Source organism: Marmota monax, unplaced genomic scaffold (genome assembly GCF_021218885.2).
Source record: "Marmota monax isolate L192 unplaced genomic scaffold, Marmota_monax_Labrador192_F-V1.1 WCK01_AAM20220418_F8-fsc00024, whole genome shotgun sequence".
In the NCBI taxonomy this organism is placed as follows: domain Eukaryota; kingdom Metazoa; phylum Chordata; class Mammalia; order Rodentia; family Sciuridae; genus Marmota; species Marmota monax.
Genome location: NW_026695224.1, coordinates 18657991 through 18680590, shown reverse-complemented (window position 1 = coordinate 18680590; position 22600 = coordinate 18657991). Strand labels below are relative to the sequence as shown.

At 42.2% G+C, this 22600-nt stretch overlaps 1 protein-coding gene across 2 annotated transcripts in view; it reads left to right on the top strand.

Annotated features, from left to right (window-relative positions):
* Positions 1-2097: 2097 nt before the first annotated feature.
* Cmtm4 (CKLF like MARVEL transmembrane domain containing 4) overlaps positions 2098-22600 on the top strand; it is a 60203-nt gene continuing 39700 nt past the window's right edge. The window contains exon 1 of one of the 2 annotated variants that reach the window (XM_046434306.2): positions 2098-2320. In XM_046434306.2, the coding sequence (XP_046290262.1) occupies positions 2135-2320 (186 nt within the window). In that variant the 5' untranslated portion in view covers positions 2098-2134. The remainder of the gene's footprint in view (positions 2321-22600) is intronic. The other variant, XM_058576030.1, reaches the window with a different exon arrangement.

Genomic DNA, 22600 nt, shown 5'->3' with positions numbered 1-22600 from the left:
CCAAGCTACATCCTCAACACTTTTTATTTTTTATTTTGAGACAGGATCTTGCTGAATTGCCCAAGCTTTCCTTGAACTTGGGATTCTCTTGCCTCAGCCTCCTGAGTGAGAATTACAGGATGCACACTCACACATGGCACTTTTTTTTTTTTTTTTTGAGATGAGGTCCTGCTATGTTGCCCAGCCAGTTGAGAACTCCTGGCTCAAGTGATTCTTCCACCTTAGCTTCCAGAATGCTAGGACTACAATTGTGTGCCACCATGCCCAGCCCCAGATTATTCTAAATTTTTTATGTTACAACATCTTCTAATTTTATCTGAAAATACAAATATCTATCTATAGCTACATATAGATATACATGTACATACAGTAATGTATTGATGTATATATAAAATGGTTTGTATATGTGTGTGTGTATAAAACATTTCATGACATATATCTTATTTCCTCCTTACTTTTTATTGTGTTTTGATCTCTATTATATTACAGGCCATTCTCAAATGTTTGGTGACTCTTAGTTGTCATTTATATTTCAAAGTAGGGCCCTAAAAAGTTCATTGGAAGGTCTGTGCCTGTAGGTGGAATTTCTCAACTGTCTGTGTTGGGTAATCATTGTGCTGAGTGATCCCTGGCTAAGAGACCTTCTGTTTTACTTCCTTCAGAGAACATAACTCCAGGATGGAACATGGGTTTGGAAGGGGATCCAGGGAAAGAAAATCTCTTTAAAAAAAAAGTTTTCAATTGATCATTTTATTTTTTGTTAGTGTATTTACCCGCAACTTCTAGACATACTTGACACCAGCAGACGTCAAAGCCTACATCCAGCCCTATTTAAACTATTGAACTGGCACTCTCTCAATTCTTAGCATATTCCCTAACGCACAGTAAGTGCCCCCAAAATATTTGTTGGTTGAATAAATTATTAGTTGTTATCCTTCCATCTTTGAAAAAAGTTGGTACCTATGCTCTGCCCACCAATTAACCTTGGACCTTGGACAAACCACTTCCACTCTGGAAGTTTTAGTCCTCTTTTCTGTAAAATAGCAATAATACTAACTCCCTATCCAAGTGCCTTGCTCAGTGCCTAGAGCAAGGGAAGCCCTAGATATATGTGGTGTGGAAGGGTTCAGTATTCAAGTGACAATTCTTAGAAAGCTAGCGTTTTACTTGAACTTAAAATTAGTCTTCACACTTGAATTGCAAATTGGTCCCTAATTAATGTCTTCAGGGCAAAATCTATGTTTAACCTGGCTTGATGCTGAGACAGAGGTAGCAAAACCTTTTGAGGCAAGAGAGGAAGCAGCATTAGTCACCAAGAACCTATTGTGTTCAGCAGGCTGGGGGTCCAGAATTCAGACGGGACCTGTGTGTGTCCTGGAGACTCTACTAATCCCTACCCCTCACTCTAGTCTGCTGTTCCTCAGAACTGGATTATTGCAGGGCGCCCGGTGCAGAAGCCCACACACTTTCCCATCTTGTCCGTCACTCTTGTCTTCATTCAGGTGGCACATCTCATCTTGGTCCTCACCGGTAAGTCCCCCAGCTACCTGTTGAGGACTCCACTTTCTCCAAAGGAGATATTGAGGCCCTAGGAAAGCAGTTCCTTGCTTCCTCGGCCCTCCTCGACCCTCCATCGATTCCTCCAGGTCCCCACGACCGGTTTTCCGGAACCCCAGTTCTCGAGAGCCTGGACCGCCGGCGACCACCAGTGGCTCGGCCAGCGCGCGGCGCAGGTGAGGGCGGGGCTGGGGGCGGGGCCGAGAAGATGACGCCCCGCCCCTGAGGCCGAGGCGCGGCCCCTCAGCCTGCACCTCGCCCGGCCGCGGAGCGCCGCCGAGCGGCCTTCGGGCGGGCACTCGCTCCGCCCCCTCCCGGCCGGCGCGAGGCTCCCGCCTCCTTCCCTCTGCGCCCGCTCCCGCCTCCCTCTCTTTCCGCTGCTGAGGCGGCGGGACCCGAGCCCGAGCGGACCGAGCCGCGGCCGCAGCGGGCGGCGGGCGCAGAGGCGGCGGCGGGGCGGGCCGCGGCGGGCAGTCGGGCGGCAGCGGCGGCGGCGGCGATGCGGCGTCCCCGCTGAGCCCGCCCGCTCCTGGCGCCAGGGGCCCGCCGCGCGAGGCGGCCCGGGTCGGGCGGCAGCATGCGGAGCGGCGAGGAGCTGGACGGCTTCGAGGGCGAGGCCTCGAGCACCTCCATGATCTCGGGCGCCAGCAGTCCGTACCAGCCCACCACGGAGCCGGTGAGCCAGCGCCGCGGGCTGGCCGGCCTGCGCTGCGACCCCGACTACCTGCGCGGCACGCTCGGCCGCCTCAAGGTCGCCCAAGTGGTAGGTGCCGGGCGGGGCCCCAGGTGCGGGGCCGGCGGCCTAGCCGCGCGTCTTCCCTCCGCGCGCCCCGCTCCCACTCCCGCTGCGGGGGCGCAGGCCCCGCCGGCCTCTGCCGCGTCCCGGGGCCAGAGCCCCTGCTTCTCGTACCCCTCTCTCGGGCAGGGTTCCCAGGCCGTCCTCCCTTACCCCGTTCTTTGGCCCACGGCTAGAGCCTGCCCTCCCCAAACTGGTAGCCTCAGGTGTGTCGTCTGCCTGCGTACCTGTCCCCTGGCCTACCTGTCCACTCCCGCCTTCATTACTGGACTTGGTGATGTGTGGAGCCTGGCGCCAGGGATCTTGCGGTTTTCTGACTTAGCAACCTGTGGCAGGTTTTAGGGGCCCCGTTCAGCCAACGTACGGTCTTTGCCTCGGCCTCTGGAGACTGAGGACTGCTGCTTGCTTTCTTCCCTGGCGCCTAGAAGGGTGCCTAGTGTATGGTGGACGCTCAGTAAATATTTGTTGAATGGGAGGCATGTAGCCCAAATGCAGTGGAGAGCCTAGATCTCCCTGCTGTCTCCAGTTTCTACTGCAGAGGTTTGAGTCCTCTGCATCCCGGAATCCTCTGCCCAACACCGATGTCTCGCACTGCCCAGTTGATACCCAGAGTTAATTCACTCCAGTAGGGCAGCCAGTTTTGGAGGTAACAGAAACAGGGAACTTTCTTTTGGACTTGTCCATAATAGAACTCATTTCTCAGGGTCCTGATTTTTAGCCTCATGGTGTTCAGGGGATGGGTCTGTCAGTTCTGTTCCTGTTAGACAGGCCTCTTTGGGCTGTTGCTTAGCTCAATTGTGGACAAGGCATACTGCAGCTTGAAAAACCTGTGTGTCCCACATACTCCTCTACACAGGTAGACCTCCCTAGCCTCAAAAGCCATTTGTATGGAACTGCAATGTATGAGTATTTCATTGCTTTAAGCATTGGTCCTCCTGTGCTTACTTACTTGGGTGCATACATAAACATTCTTTGGGAATAATATCATGTGTGAACCTTTAAATAAAGGTCCCAGTGTTTGTAAATCACAGAATTACAGACTGTTTTATCTCTGTCATGGATGAGAGGCTTGTTCTGATGATTGCTCGGGGTATTTTTGAAGAATTTTAAAGAAAGATAAATGGAGTAGGTTATCTGTCTAGACTTTTAAACTGAACTTAATCTAGTAAACCAGAATGTTCTCAAAGGTATATTGGTTTTGTAGTTAGGTATCATTGCTGTTAGCAAAGAGAATGTAGGAGGTGGGGAGGAGCTATATAATCACTTAAAAGCAGCAGCTAGCCAGTGTTTGAATACAGTACAGATAATCAGAAACGAATAAGAAAAGGCCCAGTAGGACTGAACTTGGACCTGGTTGGAATACAATACCTTGTCAAGTACCTTGCTTTGTTTACTCTGTGGGCCTTTGAAAGTAAATAGAACTTGCCAATGGAAAACTAACTTGCCACTCAACAGATCTGGTAAAATAATTGAAATTCAGTAGTTTGTACAGAGTGTGCATTATCAGCTCATTAGTGGGACATTTCACCTATGGCCAGGAATGGAAGCCAGTGGTATTTATTTACCTTTCAGAAAAGTACTATTGTGGTTTTGGGGGCTTTAATCTGGAAGAACTTTGGGGCTCAGCCCCTAAAATCTCTCCTACCTCTGCAATTTGTCTGTTCTTTAGAATTTATTTATTTATTTTTTTTAGAGAGAGAGAGAATTTTTTAATATTTTTTTTTTTTAGTTTTCGGCGGACACAACATCTTTGTATGTGGTGCTGAGGATCGAACCCGGGCCGCACGCATGCCAGGCGAGCGCGCTACCGCTTGAGCCACATCCCCAGCCCTGTTCTTTAGAATTTAAACATCAAGAGATAGCCAGCAGGCTGGGGTTGTGGCTCAGTGGTAAGGGTGCTCACCTAGCATGTATTCTATCCTCAGCACCACATAAAAATAAAATAAAGGTATTGTGTCCACCTACAACTATATATATATATATATATATATATATATATATATATGAAAGAGAAAGGGACCTACCTACTTGAAGGGTGTGGTGACTTGGTGGTCTTGGTGTACTTGGATGCTCAGCCTTGATAAAAATCTGGGTTTTTGTCTGGGTGTGCTGGTTTATGCCTGTAATACCAGTGATTTGGGAGGCTGAGATAGAAGGATTACAGCTTCAGGGCCAGCCTCAGCAATTTAGCAAGACCCTGTCTCAAAAATAAAAAGGCCTGGGATGTAGCTCAGTGGTAAAGTGCCCCAAAGTTCAATCCCCTTGAGATTGAGAGCTTCTTGGAATCAGGGGCTTCATTTACCTTGACCTTCTGAATCATAATCTGCATTTTAATAAAATTCCCCAGGTGGTCAAACATGTGTGAGACTTACATGTGTCATCTTAATGGTAAAAAAAAAAATCTCCCATAGCTGCTACAACAAGCTCTAACAGTACCACTCATAATAAAAGTCAACCATAAGCCTGAGGTTTGTCTGGAAAATGAGCCGGTACCTCTCTTGAAAGATTTTTTTTTTTTTTTAATTTTAATATTTATTTCTTAGTTCTCGGCAGACACAACATCTTTGTTTTGCATGTGGTGCTGAGGATCGAACCCGGGCCGCATGCATGCCAGGCAATCGCGCTACCGCTTGAGCCACATCTCCAGCCCAAACATATTCGTTTGTTATGTGGTGCTGAGGATCGAACCTGGGCCGCACGCATGCCAGGCGAGCGCGCTACCGCTTGAGCCACATCGGCAGCCTCTCTTGAAAGATTAAGAGAATGAGATAACATATAAAAATCAGCAGCTATCTCATTAGATATTTAATTGGTGTGTAATAAATGTTAACTGTCATTATTGCTGATTAATATTTTCTGTCTCTAAGGAAATGTGATTGAAATGTTGCCCCTCCATCATAATTATATATTTTAATTAAATGTAGTTTACTTGCTGATGATTTAAATTTTTAAGTGGAATGTCATTTGATAGTAACACTAATCTGAATTATTATGAAAATTAATCAGTGCAATTGCATAGATTATATCTTTTCAGAACAAAACCCGGACTTATCTCTTATTGGGGACAATGTCAACAGTGTTTTTATCAAACAATAAATGTTCACATTTTGTAGAAAAAGTTGATTTGAACAATTGACTTATATTATCCCCCTTCCTCCCCAAGGGTGAATTCTGTGAGAACATATTGGTTTTTAGCTCCCAGATGCTATTTAATGAAATATGTGTAGTGTATGTAGACCTTTTGCTTATTATTTTTTAATCAATGTGGTTGAAAGTAGAGTTTTGCTCTTGGGATGATATGGGCATACTATAGTAAAGACTATGATGTGGGAACAGGCCTTGGATAGGACAAGACTTTTTAAATAGTGAAGTTGTCCAGATCAAGATGTTTTTCTGGTCGTTAGGCAGCCTAGTATCTTATGGGTCAGTTTTTTCAGTGCTGGAGTGACAAACTTGATTAGAAGGGTTTTTACTTTCTTCATGGGCTATTCCTAAGCTTGTGGGTCCCTTGTGGTGCTGCACTCCTCCACTGACTGAACTAGGGGATAGGCTTCTCAAAGACAAGTCCGTTCCAGAAAGACCCTTCAGAAACCTCTGGTTGCTTCATATCCCTTTATTGAGTCCCTCCATGTCCAGTTTACCTGACAATGCTTTGTTTAGGACTTTGTATAACATAAGATAGGTAATAGGAGATGTTAAATTAGAATTTTAGCTTTGTTAACCAGGCATAGTGGCACATGCCTATAATTCCAGTGACTAGGGAAGCTGAGGCAGGAGTATCCCAAATTTGACAAATTTGAGGCCATTCTGAGCCATTTAGTGAGGTCCTGTCTCAAAATAATAAAAAGAACTCGGGAAATAGTTCAGGGGTAAAGCTCCCCTGGGTTTAATCTCCACTATTACCCCCTACCTTCCCCAGTTTTTAAGCTCTATTGATTTTGAAATCTTAACCATATCACCTCTGACTTATTTGGGAATTTTAGGAAGTATAAGAATTAGGAGGTTAAAATAAGATGCTTTCTTAGGTAGCTCAAAGGCAAATTGAGGTATTTGCATTTCAGGTTGGGTAATGGCATATCTTTTATTTGATGGGAATTTTGTCAGTTTTTCATCTCAAGACAGTCAATACAATTCTGACTGAAAATTGCTTTCTGGAGGATGTCCTGGGGTGGGAGGACAGTATTAAAAAACAAAGGACAACAACAAAAACCCCAGATTGCATATTTACTAAAATCCATTATGAACATAAATTAAGGGAACTACATGAGGTAAAAATAGCCACATTTATAAAGATGCAATTTTGTGTCCTGGCCATAGCCAAGGTGTAGAGCTCATCAGTCCCAGATTCTCTCAAATGTACAGTATCAAGTAATTAATAAATTTGTTGCTGCTGATGGATTTTGTTTATTAAAACATTATAACATTAAAGAAAGTTAGAAATCATCTTAGTATGTCAGGCTCAAATGATCAGGACTTTGGAATTTTTTGTTTCCAAAGGCTGTGTAAGGGCCTCTGTGGCAAAGTCCTGTGACCATGATTTCCAAACTTTTTGCTATTAGACTGTATAGTAACTGTTCTCATGAACAGAGCCTAAATTCCTCTTTTGAACTGTTGCTTACTTTTTTGTCATTATTAAATTTCAAGGAGTGCTTTTACTACATCAAAGGGCAATCCCCATCACATTCCCGAACATTAAAAAAAAAAAAAAATACTGCTGAGTGGTTGGGAGATGTAGTTTAATAGTAGAGCATTTGTCTAGTATACACATAGCTCTAGGTTCAATCCCTGAGATTCCAAAAAACAAAACCCAGGCTCTGGATGCTGGGGCAGGAGGATCGTGAGTTCAAACCCAGCGTCAGCAATGCAAGGCGCTAAGCAATGCTGTCTCTAAATAAAATACAAAAAAGGGCTGCGGATGTGGCTTGGTGGTTAAGTGCCCCTGAGTTCAATCCCTGGTACCAAAAAATTGAACAAAATAAAACCCAGGTTTGGTTGATATTTTCTCCCACAACCTACCTTGAAGGGCTCAGTGTATGACAGGTCTCCCATATGGTTATCCATATATACAGATGACTGGGAAAGGGTGAACTCTGTTAAGTCCTTATAGTTCCCCCTGCCACAGGGCCTGTATTAGTCAGAGTTCTCTAGAAGGAACAGAACCAACAGGAGATACATATATGTATATATAAGAATGATTATAAAAGGGGATTTATTAGATTGGCTTATACAATCAAAAGCTGTATACTACCACAATGACCATCTGCAGGCTGAAGAGCTGTAGTAACCAGTAGCTGTGCAGTCCAATACACCAAAGCCTCAGAACAAGAGGGATCAATGATGCTACCCTAGTCTGGGACCAAAGGCTTCTGGATACTTGCTGGAGAGTCACTGGCAGAGTCCACTTTGGGAGAGTGAAGGAGCTGGAGTCTCATGTCCTCAGGCAATCCCTGAAGCAGTCAAAAACCTGTTCACAAAGAAGAAAAGCTTGTATCTGTTATTACTTCCTTGTTCTTCCAACTTTTATTCCATCCAAGCCTCCAACCTATTGTGCTGCCCACACTCTTAGGGAGGGTCTCCACTTCAGTTTGCTATCCCACATCCCAATCATTCTTAGACACAATCTCAGCGACTCATCTGGAAGCCTTAATCTCAGGCATCTCTTAATCCAATCAAGTTGACAATTCAGATTAACCATTTCAGGAACAAATTATTTTTTTCCTGACAGCTCTGGAGGAGCTTTTTCTTTTAATTTTTGTTTAATAGTTGTAGTCGGGCAGCATGCCTTTATTTGTTTAGTTTTTTATGTGGTGCTAAGGATCGAACCTAGTGCCTCACACATAGTAGGCAAGCATTCTATCACTGAGCTACAGCCTCAGCCCTTCTTTTTCTTTCTTTATTTGTATGGACACAATACCTTTATTTGTTTATCTATTTTTGTAGTGCTGGGGATGGAACCCAGGGCCTTGGCATGTGAGGCAAGCACTCTACCAACTGAGATATATCCCCAGCCCCCTTTATTTTTATGTGGTGCTGAGGATGGAACCCAGTGCCTCATATGAACTGGGTGAGCACTCTGTCACTGAGCCACAACTCCAGCCCTGAAGGAACTTTTCTTGATTAGAAATTAGTGAGCATCTCTCCCAGGTCATGAACAGCAGAGGTTGCCAAGAGGCAAGGACAGGACTTGAGTGTGCCTCCTGAGTCTTGGATGTTTCTCTTCTGCCAGAATGAATGAAGCCATGGTTTGAGTGTGTCCCTCAGAGGTTAAGTTGGAACCTTAATTCCTCAGTGCAGCAGTGTCGGGAGGTGGGATGCAATGGGAATTGTCTAGGCCATGGGTATATAGCCCTCATGGATGGATTCATGCCTTTCTCCTGTGAGTTCTCGCCCTTGCAGGACTAGATTCATTACTATGAGAATGGGTTGTTATGAAGCAAGTCTATTGCTCATGTTCTCTCTCTCCCCTGTACATGCTCATTAGTCCTTCTGCTTTCCACCATAAGTTGAAGCAACACAAGGCCCTCACCAGAAGCTAAGCTGCTGTTGGAGCCAGGCTTTTGTTTTAGTCAGCTTTTTTGCTGCTGTGACTAAAAGGACCCAATCAGAACAACTTTAGAGGAGGAAAAGTTTTCTTAGGGGCTCACAGTTTCAGAGGTCTCAGTCCATAAACAGTAGGCTGCATTCCTTGGAGCTCGAGGTGAGGCAGGACATGATGGTAGAAGAGTGTGGCAGAGGGAAACAGCTCATACCATGATCAGGAAGCCGAGAGAGTCCTCTGTTTGCCAGATACAAGTATATACCCCAAAGCCTTGCCTTCAATGCCCATCTCCTCCAGCCAAACCCCTCCACTTCAGTTACCACCCAGTTAATCCCTATCAAGGAATTAATTCACTGATTAAGACTCACAAGCCAAATATACTCTGAATCTTCTTATATTGTCTCACACATGAGCTTTTGGGGATACCTCACATCTGAACCATAACACTCTTAGACTTCTCAGCTTCCAGAACTGTAAGCCAAAAGAAGCCTCTTTTCTTTATCAGTTACCTCAGTCTCAGGTATTCTGTTGTTGACTAAAACAAATGCCTACTTGAGTGCCTGAGAGAGACCTATTTCCAGCCTAGAAGTGGTACAGGATATACCTGAGCTGCACCATTCGCTTAGTTTACCCCATTAGGGCTGAGGTGTTTATGACAATCACAGCTGATTTTTATTTTAACCCCTCAGTGATCCTCCCAATGGTGTTAAAGTAACTTGCACATAGCAGCATTTTAGCCTTTAACAAACAGCTGCTACCACTGCCTCTTGTGTCCTTATTAAGTAGCTTTAAATCCTTTTGTAGGATGAGGTCAGATTTCATTGGAAAAATTAAGTTATTTTTTATGGAATAGAGACAGAAGGCCTGTGACAGTGATCACAGATAATATATTTTTCTAAACAGTCAATTTCCTATGTTTCTTCATCAAACTATGAATAAGAGTAGTCTTAAGTTTTAAAAAATTATTTTACTTTATGAAATTCAGACACTGTATTATAGCAATTCATGTAACACATACCTATGTATTTACAATGTGTCCTGATATTTTTATTTGGAAAAATAAGATTATTCCTTGGAGACAGGCTATATATACAAGAGAAGTAAAAAGCAGGGCAGGATGAGATGGGATTTGGATTCCTTAGCAATATGAGACTTCAGAAGGAGGAAGGATAGACTTCAGAAGGAGGAGGAACAGTAGAGAGCAAGGCAGCCCTGCCCAAGGGGGTGACCTCAGCATCCTGGGTGGCAGCAAAGAGCCAATTTAAACTCAGTGTAGAGTGGTTCAGGGCTCAAGAGTGAGGCTGCATCTGGCTGAAGAGGGGACAAATGAGTGGAAGGGTACAGAATTCAGAAAGTAGCACCTCCTTGGAGAAAAGATTGTGCTTTTTTAGCATTTGAAACTGCCCTGTTTTAAAAACTTTACTGATGGGGAGGATTTTTGTGTGAAAAATTCTCCCTTCAAAAGGGGTTCTGCCTTCATCCCAGTGTGCCTGGAGTGTGGATTTGTTTTGCATACAATGAGAGGGTTTGGTCATTGGTTTTCAGAATGGGGTTCTCTGGGGTCATCCTTAGAATTTATTAAGGAAATAATGGGGGACTGAGATAGAATGAAGGACTGAGTACTAATTATATTTCAGAAACACTAATATAAACTGTACTAAGCAAAATAAGGCAAATTTCTTTAACTAGAATTTTATTGTACTGATTATTTATATGGATCAGATGCTTTGTTTAACTTTTTTTTTCTTGTGGTGCTGGGGATGGCATGGCAAGTGCTTTACCACTGAGCTACATCCCCAACTCTTAGTATTGGTTAATGTTTTGATGAATATACTTCTACCTCAGTCTTGGCACTTGGGATTTATTTTTCCATCCTTCACCCTGTTCCTGAAGATGCCCACTTGGCTCTGTTCTTCAGGTACCTGCTTAAAGAGAGCCCTTCCCTATTGACTGTGTTTATGGCAGGACACTTCTCCTCCTGCGCTGCTTTATTACTCTTCATTGGTAAGTTCCATGAGAGTAGAGTCTTCCTGTTGAGTTTTCTGCTGTGTGCCCAGTGTCTAAAATAGTGCCTGGTACTAATAAGATGCTGAATAAACAGTTGAATATGTGTTTGTTTTGATAAAAGAAAGAAAAAATAATAGATAATTAACACAGTTTGTGTGGTCAAGTTATTTGAAAACATGGAATTCATGGAAAAACAATATATATTTATAAACTAAAGGACTCTGTTTTAAGTGGAAAATATTGGGGAAAAATATGGAAATAAAATGCTATTGTAATGACTTTTTCTGTTTTTAACTTTTTTTTTTTTTTTTTTAAAGAGTGTCTACTGCCACTGGGAAACAGAAGCTTTTGCTTAGGAGACAGATTTTTGTAAAAGTGGGGGGAAACCATAGGAAGCTTTGCCAAGCGTTTTGCTTAGAAAAGTGTAAAATGAAAACCAGGGATTCTATCGTTATTGAAGCTGTCCGCTTTCTGATTAACATGTTCAGAGAAAGAAAGAGTTGATCCTCTCTGCCAAGCCAGTATATTTTGAGACCCCTTAGAGTAGTAGACAGTGTAAATGTAAAAAACTCCAGCTGGGGTTGGGGCCAAGGGTCATAGTGGCTGTTCTTACAAAGCTCTCTGATTTAAAGTAAAGACCATGGGGTGATCTCAATGAGGGCGGGAGAGGGTCCTAAGAAATACTGTAGTCCAGAATTTTGACTTGGGGGCTGGGGTATAGCTTAGTGGTAGAGCACATGCCTAGTGTGCATAATGCCCTGGGTTCACCCTGGAAAAAAAATATTGAATTTTGTTTCTGAAAATTTCATATGGCCAATTAAATTTGGGACTTAAATGAGTTAACAAACACTTAAAATGCTCAAAGTTAAATTGTGGAGAGTTCTGGATGATTTCTTTATTGCCACTGTGATTTGATGACGGGAGCAGTAGAAGCCTTCATTTTTGTGGTTTCCCATTTATTCCAGCACAGCTATGAAAAACAGTTTGAGGCTCAAAGATTTTTGTGCCAGGGCTGTGGGGGTCAGGGGAGGAAAAAGAAAAGGGAAGAAAAACCCAGGGATAGCAACTCTTCTAGTGGTAGTTGCTGATTTTTTGTTTGTTTGTTTGTTGTTGTTGTTGTTTGTTTTGTTTTTGAGATAGGGTCTAAGTGGCCTGATTGAGCCTCAGACTCTGGAGCCTCCTGGGTATCTAGGATTCTAGTCATATGTAACCACACCCAGTTTGGTGGATACTTCTTTATATAAATTTGAGTGCCAGGATCAGGTTAGGTGCTTAGACAAAACTCAGGAGTAAGCTGCAGCCCCTGATTGCTGGTGGGGGAGAGAGACATGAGATGGACCTCCAGTTTGCCACCAGGGTATTGGGGTTGGAAGAATTATCAACCTTTGGGGCCTTTTCCTTTTTTTTTTTTCCCCTTAATACTGGGGTTTGAACCCAGAGGCACTTCACCTTTACCTTTACCCTTCTTAGAGCAGCTAATACAGAGTATTGTGCTCTTTTGGACTTGGGTTTGTGAGTTTCATTTTTTGTGCATTTATTTTTGCTTGTGCTGGGGGTTGAACCCAGAGCTTCATATATGCTAGGCAAGCACTCTATATCCTCAGCCCTGGGTTTCTGAGTTTTAGAGGATAATTTTTAAAGGATAATGTCATGACTCATGCAAATATAAATGATTTTATTAATGAGGGAGCCAGTAAGATGTTACAAACTGGGCTGGGGTTGTACCTCAATGGTGGAGTGCTTGCCTCGCATGCATGAGGCACTGGATTCAATCTTCAGCACCACATAAAAATAAATAAATAAAAGATATTTGTGTGTGTGTATGTATGTTTGTGTGTGTGTGTGTGTATATATATATATATATATATGTATATATATATATATACTCTTCAAAGAAAAATTTTTAGAGTAAGTATGTATACATTCCATGAAATGGATTTCAAGTGGATGCAGCTTTACTTGTAGTGGGATCAATTCTGTTTCTCAGACAGAATTCATTTGCCTGTCTATGGACAGGAACCATTTGCACTGCTGTTAGTTATATACAGCTTAACAGTTGTAAAATAACTCAAAGATATGAAGAGTGCAAGTTCCATAGGATTAGAACTTGGAAAGTTAGTAACAAGGTCTAGTTTTCCATTGAAGTTACTCAGTAACCTTTTTGGTCCATTTCAGAATTGTTCGGTTTATCTTGAGATGGTGACCTCACAGGAAAGGGTTTGGGCAGATATTTATATCTAAGCCATATATATCAGATTCTTCAAATTTCATTTATCTCCTTTTCTCTCTTTCCTCTGCTCCTGTAGCTTGAGGGTGATCCTTAAGTATCTGGGTTGCTGGATGAGCATCCTGTTTGGCCTTCTGGTCCTCACTCTAGATTTCTCTACTGTTTTTTGTTTTTGTTTTTCTCTGGTTACTTTTCTTTCTTTCTTTTTTTCTTTTTTTGTAGTTGTAGATAGTCATCATGCCTTTATTTTATTTATTTTTATGTGGTAATGAGGATTGAACCCAGTGCCTCACACATGCTAGGCAAGTGCTCTGCCACTGAGCCACAACCCGAGCCCCTCTGGTTATTTTTCTTAAGAAAAGTAGATCTTGACCATTTGCACATAGAACCATGCCCTTTAGGCCTCAGACTGGCTTTTAAGAGCCTCAAGTGAGGCCCAGAGGGTCAGGAATACAGATAGGAGGGTTACCTGCCAGCAGAGTGTTGGCGTGAGATTGAATGGAAGTTATCTAACCCAGAATAGAACTTGGTGAATATTAGCCATTACTGATTGCCAGTGCCTCCTGCCTTATCTGGCCAGGTTCTGGTCCAGTCAGTCTTCTTTTTAGGTTCTATCCAAATATATTTGCCCCCTTAGCCTAGCTGGAAACTTCTTCCTCTGCAGTAGCAGGCTGCTGCTGCAGGACTGCTCCACCCCCTGCTCAGCCAGGAGACACCCCAAGAATTGACTGGGTTGGGGTGAGGCAGAGTCCTTTGTTCCTCCCTCTTCCTGCTGGCCCTTCCTCATTGTTTATTCTTTGCCTTGATTGATGTCCTGTGTCCTGTGTTGTACTGTGATAGAGCACTAGCTTACATCACGTATGTCCTTCTCTCAAGACACTGGCTTTCTGAACACACTTGAATGATGGATCTCTGTGTTTTATTGTGATAAGTTTGTACTTATTTACATAGCAGGACCCTATTTTCTTTTCAGTTGTGGATGGACATAATACCTTTGTTTTATTTTATATTTATTTTTATGTGGTGCTGAGGATTGAACCTAGTGCCTCACATGTGCTAGGCAGTGCTTTACCACTGAGGCATGACTCCAACCCCGAGCACCTTATTTTCTTCTGTTCAGGGTCCATAGTGGTGAATTCTTGGATGTTTGGCAAGTGTTTGCCAGCTCATGCAAGTTCGGTCTGATGGATTGATAAGTTTGGTACAAGTCCCAAGTCCAGGAAGAAAAGAAAAAGAGCTAATTCATGTTGAAGGTGACAGCATGATGTCAATCAATAATGAAAGTTCAATGTTTCTCAGTACAGTCAGAAACTCAGTATTTTGAGACCATCCACAAGTGTTTCTCCTTTGTCCTCCTACTGGTGAGAAATCCGACCATTAGAGAAGTTGTAACTTGCCAGTGGCAACCCAGTTTGTTGGTGGTCCTGGAACCTGAATCTTGCGCTGGTGTTCTTTCCTTTGGCCTGGGGTACAGGTTTGATCCTTTCCTTATTGTGAAGCCAGATATGGGACTGTAGTAATCAGATTTCTGTTACTGTGACAACATATCTGAGAAAAATTAAAAGGAAAAAAGATTTATTTTGGTTCATAGTTTCAGTTCATGGTTACTCAACCTTATCTTTGGGCCTCTGGCAAGGCAGAACATATGGCAGTGAGTACATGGTGGAACAAAGCTGCTCATCTATGGCAGCGAGAGAGAGAGAGAGAGAGAGAGAGAGAGAGAGAGAGAGAGAGAGAGAGAGAGAGAGAGAGAGAGAAAAGAGAAAAGGAGGGAAGAAGGGGTCAGTCTGGTATTCCTTTCAAAGGCATACCCCCAGTGACCTACTTCTTTCAGCTAAGCTGCACCTCTTAGTTTCAGCTACCTCCCAATAGCACCACCATCTGGGAACCACTGGGAACATTCAGATCCAAACTATAACAGGGACAGTTTATGAATTTTCATCATATTTCTGTCTTTTCTTTGTTTTTTGGTGGTCTCACACATGCTAGGCAAGCACTCTACCACTAAGTTACATCCCCCAACCCCTTGATAATCTTTCTTATTCCATTATGTGATTATGGGGGAGATTAATGAATTGTGAAGAGCCTTAGGCATTTTTAGGATAGTAGCTTAGGAAAGAAACACTATATATGACAAATCAAGCCTTCATCTTTGCTCTTCTGTTTAAAGGACTCCAGTCTAGGCAAATTGCCTGAGTGAATATACTGGACCAGGCAGCTGGTGAGGAGCCCCAGACTTGGATTTAAGAGACCCTTCTTTTATATATATATATTTATTTTTTAGTTTTAGGTGGATACAATATCTTTATTTTATTTTTATGTGGTGCTGAGGATCAAACCCAGAGCCTCACACATGCCAAGCAAGCGCGCTACCACTTAAGCCACATCCCAAGCCCCTAAGATACCCTTCTTGTTGATAGATGTACTTTTGCTTTTTAGTTCCTTAATTTTTATGCTAGTGAAGTGAGATCAGGATAATTTGTCAGCATATTTGTCTATATTCTTTGTAGAGTGTGGTTTTGGAGCTGAAACTGGGCAAAAAGGCCCCCACTGTCACAGGTAAGTCATTCTGCATTGCATGATGGTGTGTGTGGTACTGAAGTACACGGCAATGGCAAGGATGTTGGTGAGTGTGTTCCTGTGGTATTTGGCTCCAAGGCTTTGTGGTAAGGTTGCCTGGCAGATGCTGCGTATGCCTGCACTTCACTTCCATCATCTTTGTTGGATGCTTTGGAAAAGCTTCAGCTTTAGAGGCCCAGGAGTTGTCAAGCTAGTTAGATGAATGAAGTTGCCAGGCTGAATGAAGCCCAAGGGGAGCCCTGCAGGGCCAGTGGTTTGTAGAACATTGTGTCTAGCTCCATGGAGTTCTGAAGGCTGCTTGCATTTTTTTTTCAAACAATTATAAAATCTATTATTGTGTCTCAGGACCAGATTGGTATAAATGAAAACAAAGTTAAATTTGGAAAAAAAAAATGTAGCTGTATACAGTTGTAAACCACTACTTTTTTTTTTTTTTTTTTAAACTGGGGATTGAACCCAGGGTAATTACTGCTGAGCTATGTGCCCAGCTCTTTTTATGTTTATGTGTATGACCCTGGGACAGGGTCTTGGTTGCTTAGGTCCTTGCTGAGTTGCTGAGGCTGCCCTGGAACTTGCTATCCTTCTACCTCAGTCTTCTGAACAGCTGGGATTATAAGACTGTGGCATTGTGCCCTGCAACAGTAAACTTCTTAATACTTAACACACAGATCATTTAGACCTTCCAAGTACAGAATTTAATCAGATTGACTCAATGATCTTCTTTTCAAAGAAGAACAAAGAGGGGCTGGGGTTGTGGCTCAATGGTAGAGCGCTCGCCTAGCACATGTGAGGCACTGGGTTCAATCCTCAGCACCAATAAAAATAAATAAAATAAAGTATGGTGTCCATCTACAACTAAAAAATATTTAAAAAAAGAAGAAGAATAAAGAAAGTTCCCCAACATCCTTCTGTAAGTCACTATAGTCTAAGGCCACTTTGCACAGTTGGATAGGTTGTGTACTGCACAATTAGTCTAGTTGAGAGGATGAGGGAGGCTGAGATCCAACTTGAATGCTCTGTTTGTCCAGTCATATGTCCCAGGTCTGGAGTATCCACTGGGAGGAAAGGTTGTCCATTCTCAATTTGTCAGCTCAGAGGGGGTTGCCATTTTAAATTTGCTATCCTCTGGTCAAGCTAAGCTCCCATCCAGACCAGGATCTCATCCGAATTGTACTGTATGGAACGGCTTGTGTTATTTTTTTAATTTTTAATTTTTATCTTTTGATAGTGCTAGATGATCAAACCCAGGGTCTTTGGAATACTAGGCAAATGCTCTCCCAGTAGCTTATGTCTTGATTATTTAATTGGGACATTTATTTTATAGACATGGCTTAACTGTGATGATAAGTTAAATAGGAGTGTGATTATAAACCAAGCAAAAGTGTACTTCAGATATGCTCCACATACAGTATTTAAAACAGATTTATTTTGAATTAATAAGCATATGCAGTACCTTCCAGCATTTTCTTCCATGTGTGCAGATGATGATGCATTCAAAACCAATGACTGACTGAATGAATACAGATAAACAGATGACTTGCCAATTTATTTTAGCTAGAGCTTTCATTTGTTGGATATAATTAAAAACTCAGAGTTTCTCTCAAAACCTAAGTTATCAAATGTCAAAACTTAAGTTATCAAAACTACCATTGGGTAGTTTTTTAAATCAGCTTTTTCACCACTGTGACTAAAGGACCCAATCAGAACAACTGTAAAGGAGAAAAGATTAATTTAGGGGTTCACAGTTTCAGAGGTCTTAGTCCGTAGAAGGCTGGCTCCATTCCTTGAGGCTTGAGGTGAGGCAGAACATCATGGTGGAAGAGTGCAGTAGAGGGGAAACAGCTCACATAATGATCAGAAAGCAGAGAGAGAGAGAGAGATCTCCACTCTCCAGGTATAAAATATATACCCCAAAGCCATATCTCCAATTAACTACTTCTTCCAGCCACACCCCATCTACCTTCAGTTACCACTCAGTTTATCCCACTAGGGATTAAGTCACTGATTGGATTAAGGCTATAACCCAATCATTTCTCCTCCGAACCTCCTTGCATTGTCTCACATGAGCTTTGGGGGGACACCACAACTAAACCAGAGGTGGGTGCAAACTACCATGGGCTTTCCACTCTGGGGTTTCTGCTGAGATGTGCAAGAGGCCTTCGTGAATGGCCAGGCTGCTGCTAGTACTGCAGCGGGTACTGGTCAGCTCTCAGTTGCCACGTGTAGGTTCATGGGGTTCCTTTGGATTTGCTGCAGGAAATCCAGGCCTTCAAGAGAAACTGGAAGGCAGCAACTGGGGCTCACTAACCTTGGGGCTTTTACTTTTACTCAGTAGTGCTCAATTTTTCTTTCTAGCTTGCCTGGTCAAGGCATCCTGTGGCCCCGGAGCCCCAAAGGACCCATGAGCTCCCTTCATAGACTGTGACCCGATATTGTCTGAAAGTGATGTTGGCTCTGCCCAGTGCCACTCTGGCCTTGCTTTAGCCTGAGGCCAACCAAGAGCTGCCAACTTATGCAGGGTTACCCATCTGTCAGGCTTGTCTGTGCTTGCCAGGGACTCATGAACACTGACTGCCTTGGTCTGAGAACTTGAGGACAAAAATCGGCTGGTGTGATACAGGGCCTATGGCCCCAATATGAAGGGCAGGATATGGCACTGTCTTGTCTAGACAGCTGAGGACTGGCCATCATTGGCCTGAAAGAGTCCCATGAGTGAGTCTGTCAAGGAGCAAGTGGAAGGTGCAAACTAAAAGGGAAGGAGTATTCTTGGTACCTGTGGATCCCTGCCAAGAGGAGAAAATACTGTGTTTGAAAGTAAGTAGACTGCAAGGGGAAGTATGTGAAAAACATTGCTGCCTGACTCGTTTGCAGGGGAAAACACAATCCCTGGCTTTAAGGAATGAATGCCTTATTAAGAGGCCTAGTAGAACAAGCCACATTGCACTGTTAACTGGCTGCACACAGTGCAGTACAACATTCAGAATCTATGGTGTGTACATTTAGGCATTTTCTGTTTTATACTCGCATAACCTCCCAAAACAACTTTTTTGTCGGGGGTGGGGGGTGTTGATTGAACCCAGGGGTGCTTTACCACTGAGCTACATCCCAATTGATTTAATTTATTTTGAGGCATTTTCTCATCGAGTTGCTTAGGATCTTGTTAAGTTGCTGAGGCTAGCCTCAAACTTTTTATCCTCCTACCTTAGCCTCCTGTGCAACTAGGATTACAGATGTGTGCCACTGCCCCCAGTAACTCTTAAGGGTCAGAGGAGTCTTAAATGTTAAAGTAAAGTTGCAGGCATTACGTTTTCTACATGTAATAGATTATACGGATGATCTGTTCTGATAGACTGTATTTAAAATGTTCTTTCCTGATCACCTGCTCTCTCTGATGCCAGTTTGCTGTTGGTGATTAAATCCCTGAGAGCGTATGACTGGGTGGAGTTTTCCCCAGCTAGGCCAAGTTAGGGGGGTTGGTGCCCTGCTGCGAGGTACCCATCCCCCTTGTGTATGATATCTCAAGGTCTTGAGCTTGACACCCTATGTGAGGAACAGCTTGGGGCCACTTCCCTTGGAGCAGGAGGGGAAAGGAGTAGGGATGGGATGGGCAGCTCCAGGAGGGGTCAGACACTGGTCTTCCATGAAACCACTCTTTCTGTCCCCTTGACAGGCCTTTGCTTCAGCTCTGCTCTTTCCCTGACACCTCTTCCACATGTCCATGTCCCCCTGTATACTTTTGTTCTCTCCCAGTAGCCACTCTCCCTCTTTGTTACTTCCATCCAGTCACCCTTGCCACTGGTCTGATTCCTTACTCCCCTTTATTCAGACTCTCCAAGTTACTGCTTCTCTTGAGAAACCTTCCCTATTTCCATTTTCCTGCTCCAGCCTCACATCTGGCGAAGTGTCTTTGGGGAATCTGGTGCTGGACGAGGCTTACAAAGCTCCTTTATGTCAAGGAGCTCACAGTTAAATTCATATACACATTTGTCTGTGTTATAAATACCACATTTTTAACTTGAATGTCATTTTCCAGGATGGAAAAAAAATTACTTTCTGATTATAAAAATATTTGTGTCTGTTTAAAAGAAAATCAGACTATAGTGGAAAAATGAAGAAACAAGTAAAAATTGCCAGTGTTCTCATCAGTTAGAATGACCTTCATTAGTAATTAGGTGTGTCATTCTAGACTTGTTTCTGGGTGTGCAAACCTAAAGAAATGGGATATTATAAATGCTGTTCTATAGTTCATCATTGGGTATAAAACCTACTGGCTTTTGGAATTACAAATATAAATTTACATTGTTACTTTTAAGAAATTTTTGTTTTTTGTTTTTAAGAACTTTTGTTTAACTAGGAGTTAGACCCAGAGGCACTTTACCACCAGGTTCTAACCCTTTTTATTTTGAGATAGGATCTTGCTAAGTTACTAAGGCTGCCTCAGCCTCCCAAGTTGCTGGGGTTACAGATGTGTGCCTCTGTACCCGGTGCTTTTAAGAACCTTTTATGGAAATACAGAATATGTACCAAAGAGTACAAATCATGTGTACAGCAAATTTCTGAGCAGTATGCTTTAGCCTTTCTGGTTGGCCCTGTCTAGTAGACACTGTCTTGCTTTTGTTTTGGTTACCATTTTGAAAATTCATCTTTTGTTTCAAGATTGAGTGGCAAAATTGAAGGCTGTGTTTTCTCTTTTGAATCTGGAAGAAATAACTAAAACTAATTTATAATTTGTCATATCTTGAATTTGAATTAAACAAAAAAATCTAATTAGGGAATGTACATCATTTTCTTTGAGAGCATAAATAAACTGGCAAAAATTTGCATTATAGAAGCTTGGGCACATGCCAACAATGGTGGTCGTCTCCACTATTCTGTTTTTAAAATTAATATGCAGTACATTGAAAAATTTTGATGTACAGTTCTGTGAGTTTTAATGTATACATGCACATATGCACTCATGCACACATTCATTTAGTCATTACCACATTAGGATACAGAAGAGTTTTAGCCCACAACATTTATTCTTTCATAGTCTCTCCCAATTTTTGGTGATCACGCATCTGTTTCTCATGACTATAGCTTTGTATTTTCCAGAATGTTATAGAAATGAAATCATACAATATGTACTTTTGAGACTGTCTTTCATTTGTATAATGCACTTGAGATTCATTCATGTGGTTGTGTTTTATCAATAGTTCATTTTTTTTTTAATGGATGAGTAGTTTGCCATTGTAGGTATGTATCTCAGATACTTTCTTTTTTTTCCCACTAAGAGTAGGAGTCTTTCCATGTTGCCCAGGTTGGTCCTGAACTCTTATGCTCAAGAAGTCCCCCTGCCTTAGCCTCCTGAGTAGCTGGGAGTATAGATGCCCAGCTGTACCTCAGTTTCTTTACTCATTCATCCTGTTGAAGGACATTTGGGTTGTCTGCAATTTTTGGTGATTATGATTATGATATTTAGTATAAATAATCATATATTATTTTATGTGAACATAGCTTTTTCTTTCACAGGGCTTAATACCTAGGAGATAATTGCTGGGTCAGAGGGTATGTGCATGTCTAATTGGTAATAGCTTTGTAGTAGTAGTGACAGCTCATGGTGGTTTTAATTGCATTTCTCTTAATGGCTAATGATGTTATGCATCTTGTGCTTATTTGTAATGTATATTTTCTCTTGGATGACTTATCCAAGTCATTTCTTTTTTATTGGACAGTTTGTTTTCTAAGTGATGAATTTTTATAATTCTACTACTTTTGTCAGATATGTGACTTGCAAATATTTTAGCTCTGTCTCTGGCTTGTCTTTTCATCCTCTTAGCAGTCTCTTTTGCAGAACAGGTTTTTCATTTTCATGAAATTTATCAGTTTTTTCCCCTCATGAATTGTGCTTTTGGTATTATTTTTAAGAATGTCAGTATATAAAGATTTTTTTCCCCATTTTCTCGCAGTTTTACATTTTACATTAAGGTCAGTGATCTCTTTTAAGTTTTTATTCAAGGTGAAATGTTTAGGTTGAGGTTTAGATTTTTGCCTGTTGATGTCCAGCTGTTCCAACACTGTTGAAAAGACTATTCCTCTTCATTGAACCATCTCTCCATTGTTGTCAACAGTCAGTTGGTTTTATTTGTGTTTCTGCACTCTTTATTCTGTTTCATTGATTAGCCTATCCATCCTTTTATTAACATCTCTTTGTCTTAATTATTGTAGCTTTACTAGCCCTTACAGTGGCACATGCCTATAATCCCAGCGGCTGGGGAGGCTGAGGCAGGAGGATCTTGAGTTCAAAGCCAGCCTCAGCAACAGTGAGGCACTAAGCAACTCAATGAGACCCTGGTCTCTAAATAAAATACAAAATAGGGCAGGCGATGTGGCAGTGGCTAAGTGCCCCTGACTTCAATCCCTGGTACCAGGAAAAAAAATGTCGTAGCTTTATAGTAACTAAAATCAAGTAGTAAGAGTTTTCCAATTTAGTTCTTTTTCAAAGTCACTCAGACCAAGTCGTAATAGCACAGACTGGGTCATTCATAAAGAACAGAAATTTATTCTCTCAGTTCTGGAAGCTGGGATGCTAAAGATCAAGGTGCCAACATCAGATGAAGCATTCTAGCTGCATCCTATGTAACAGAAGATAGAGGGGCAGAAACGAACTAAAACTATGTGCTCACATGTCAGAAGCAGAGCTGCTGTGTGTCCTTTTTATAGTGACAATAATCCATTCTTAGGACAGAGCCCTCGTAGGGATCCAACATGACTAGCTGATTTTGGTTCCTTTGACTTTGCATATAAAGTTTGGGATCAGCTTATTTCTAAAAGATACATTGCCAGGATTTTGAGATTGTGTTAAATCTGTAGATTAATTTGCGAAGAATTGTTATTTTAATTATATTTTTTCCAC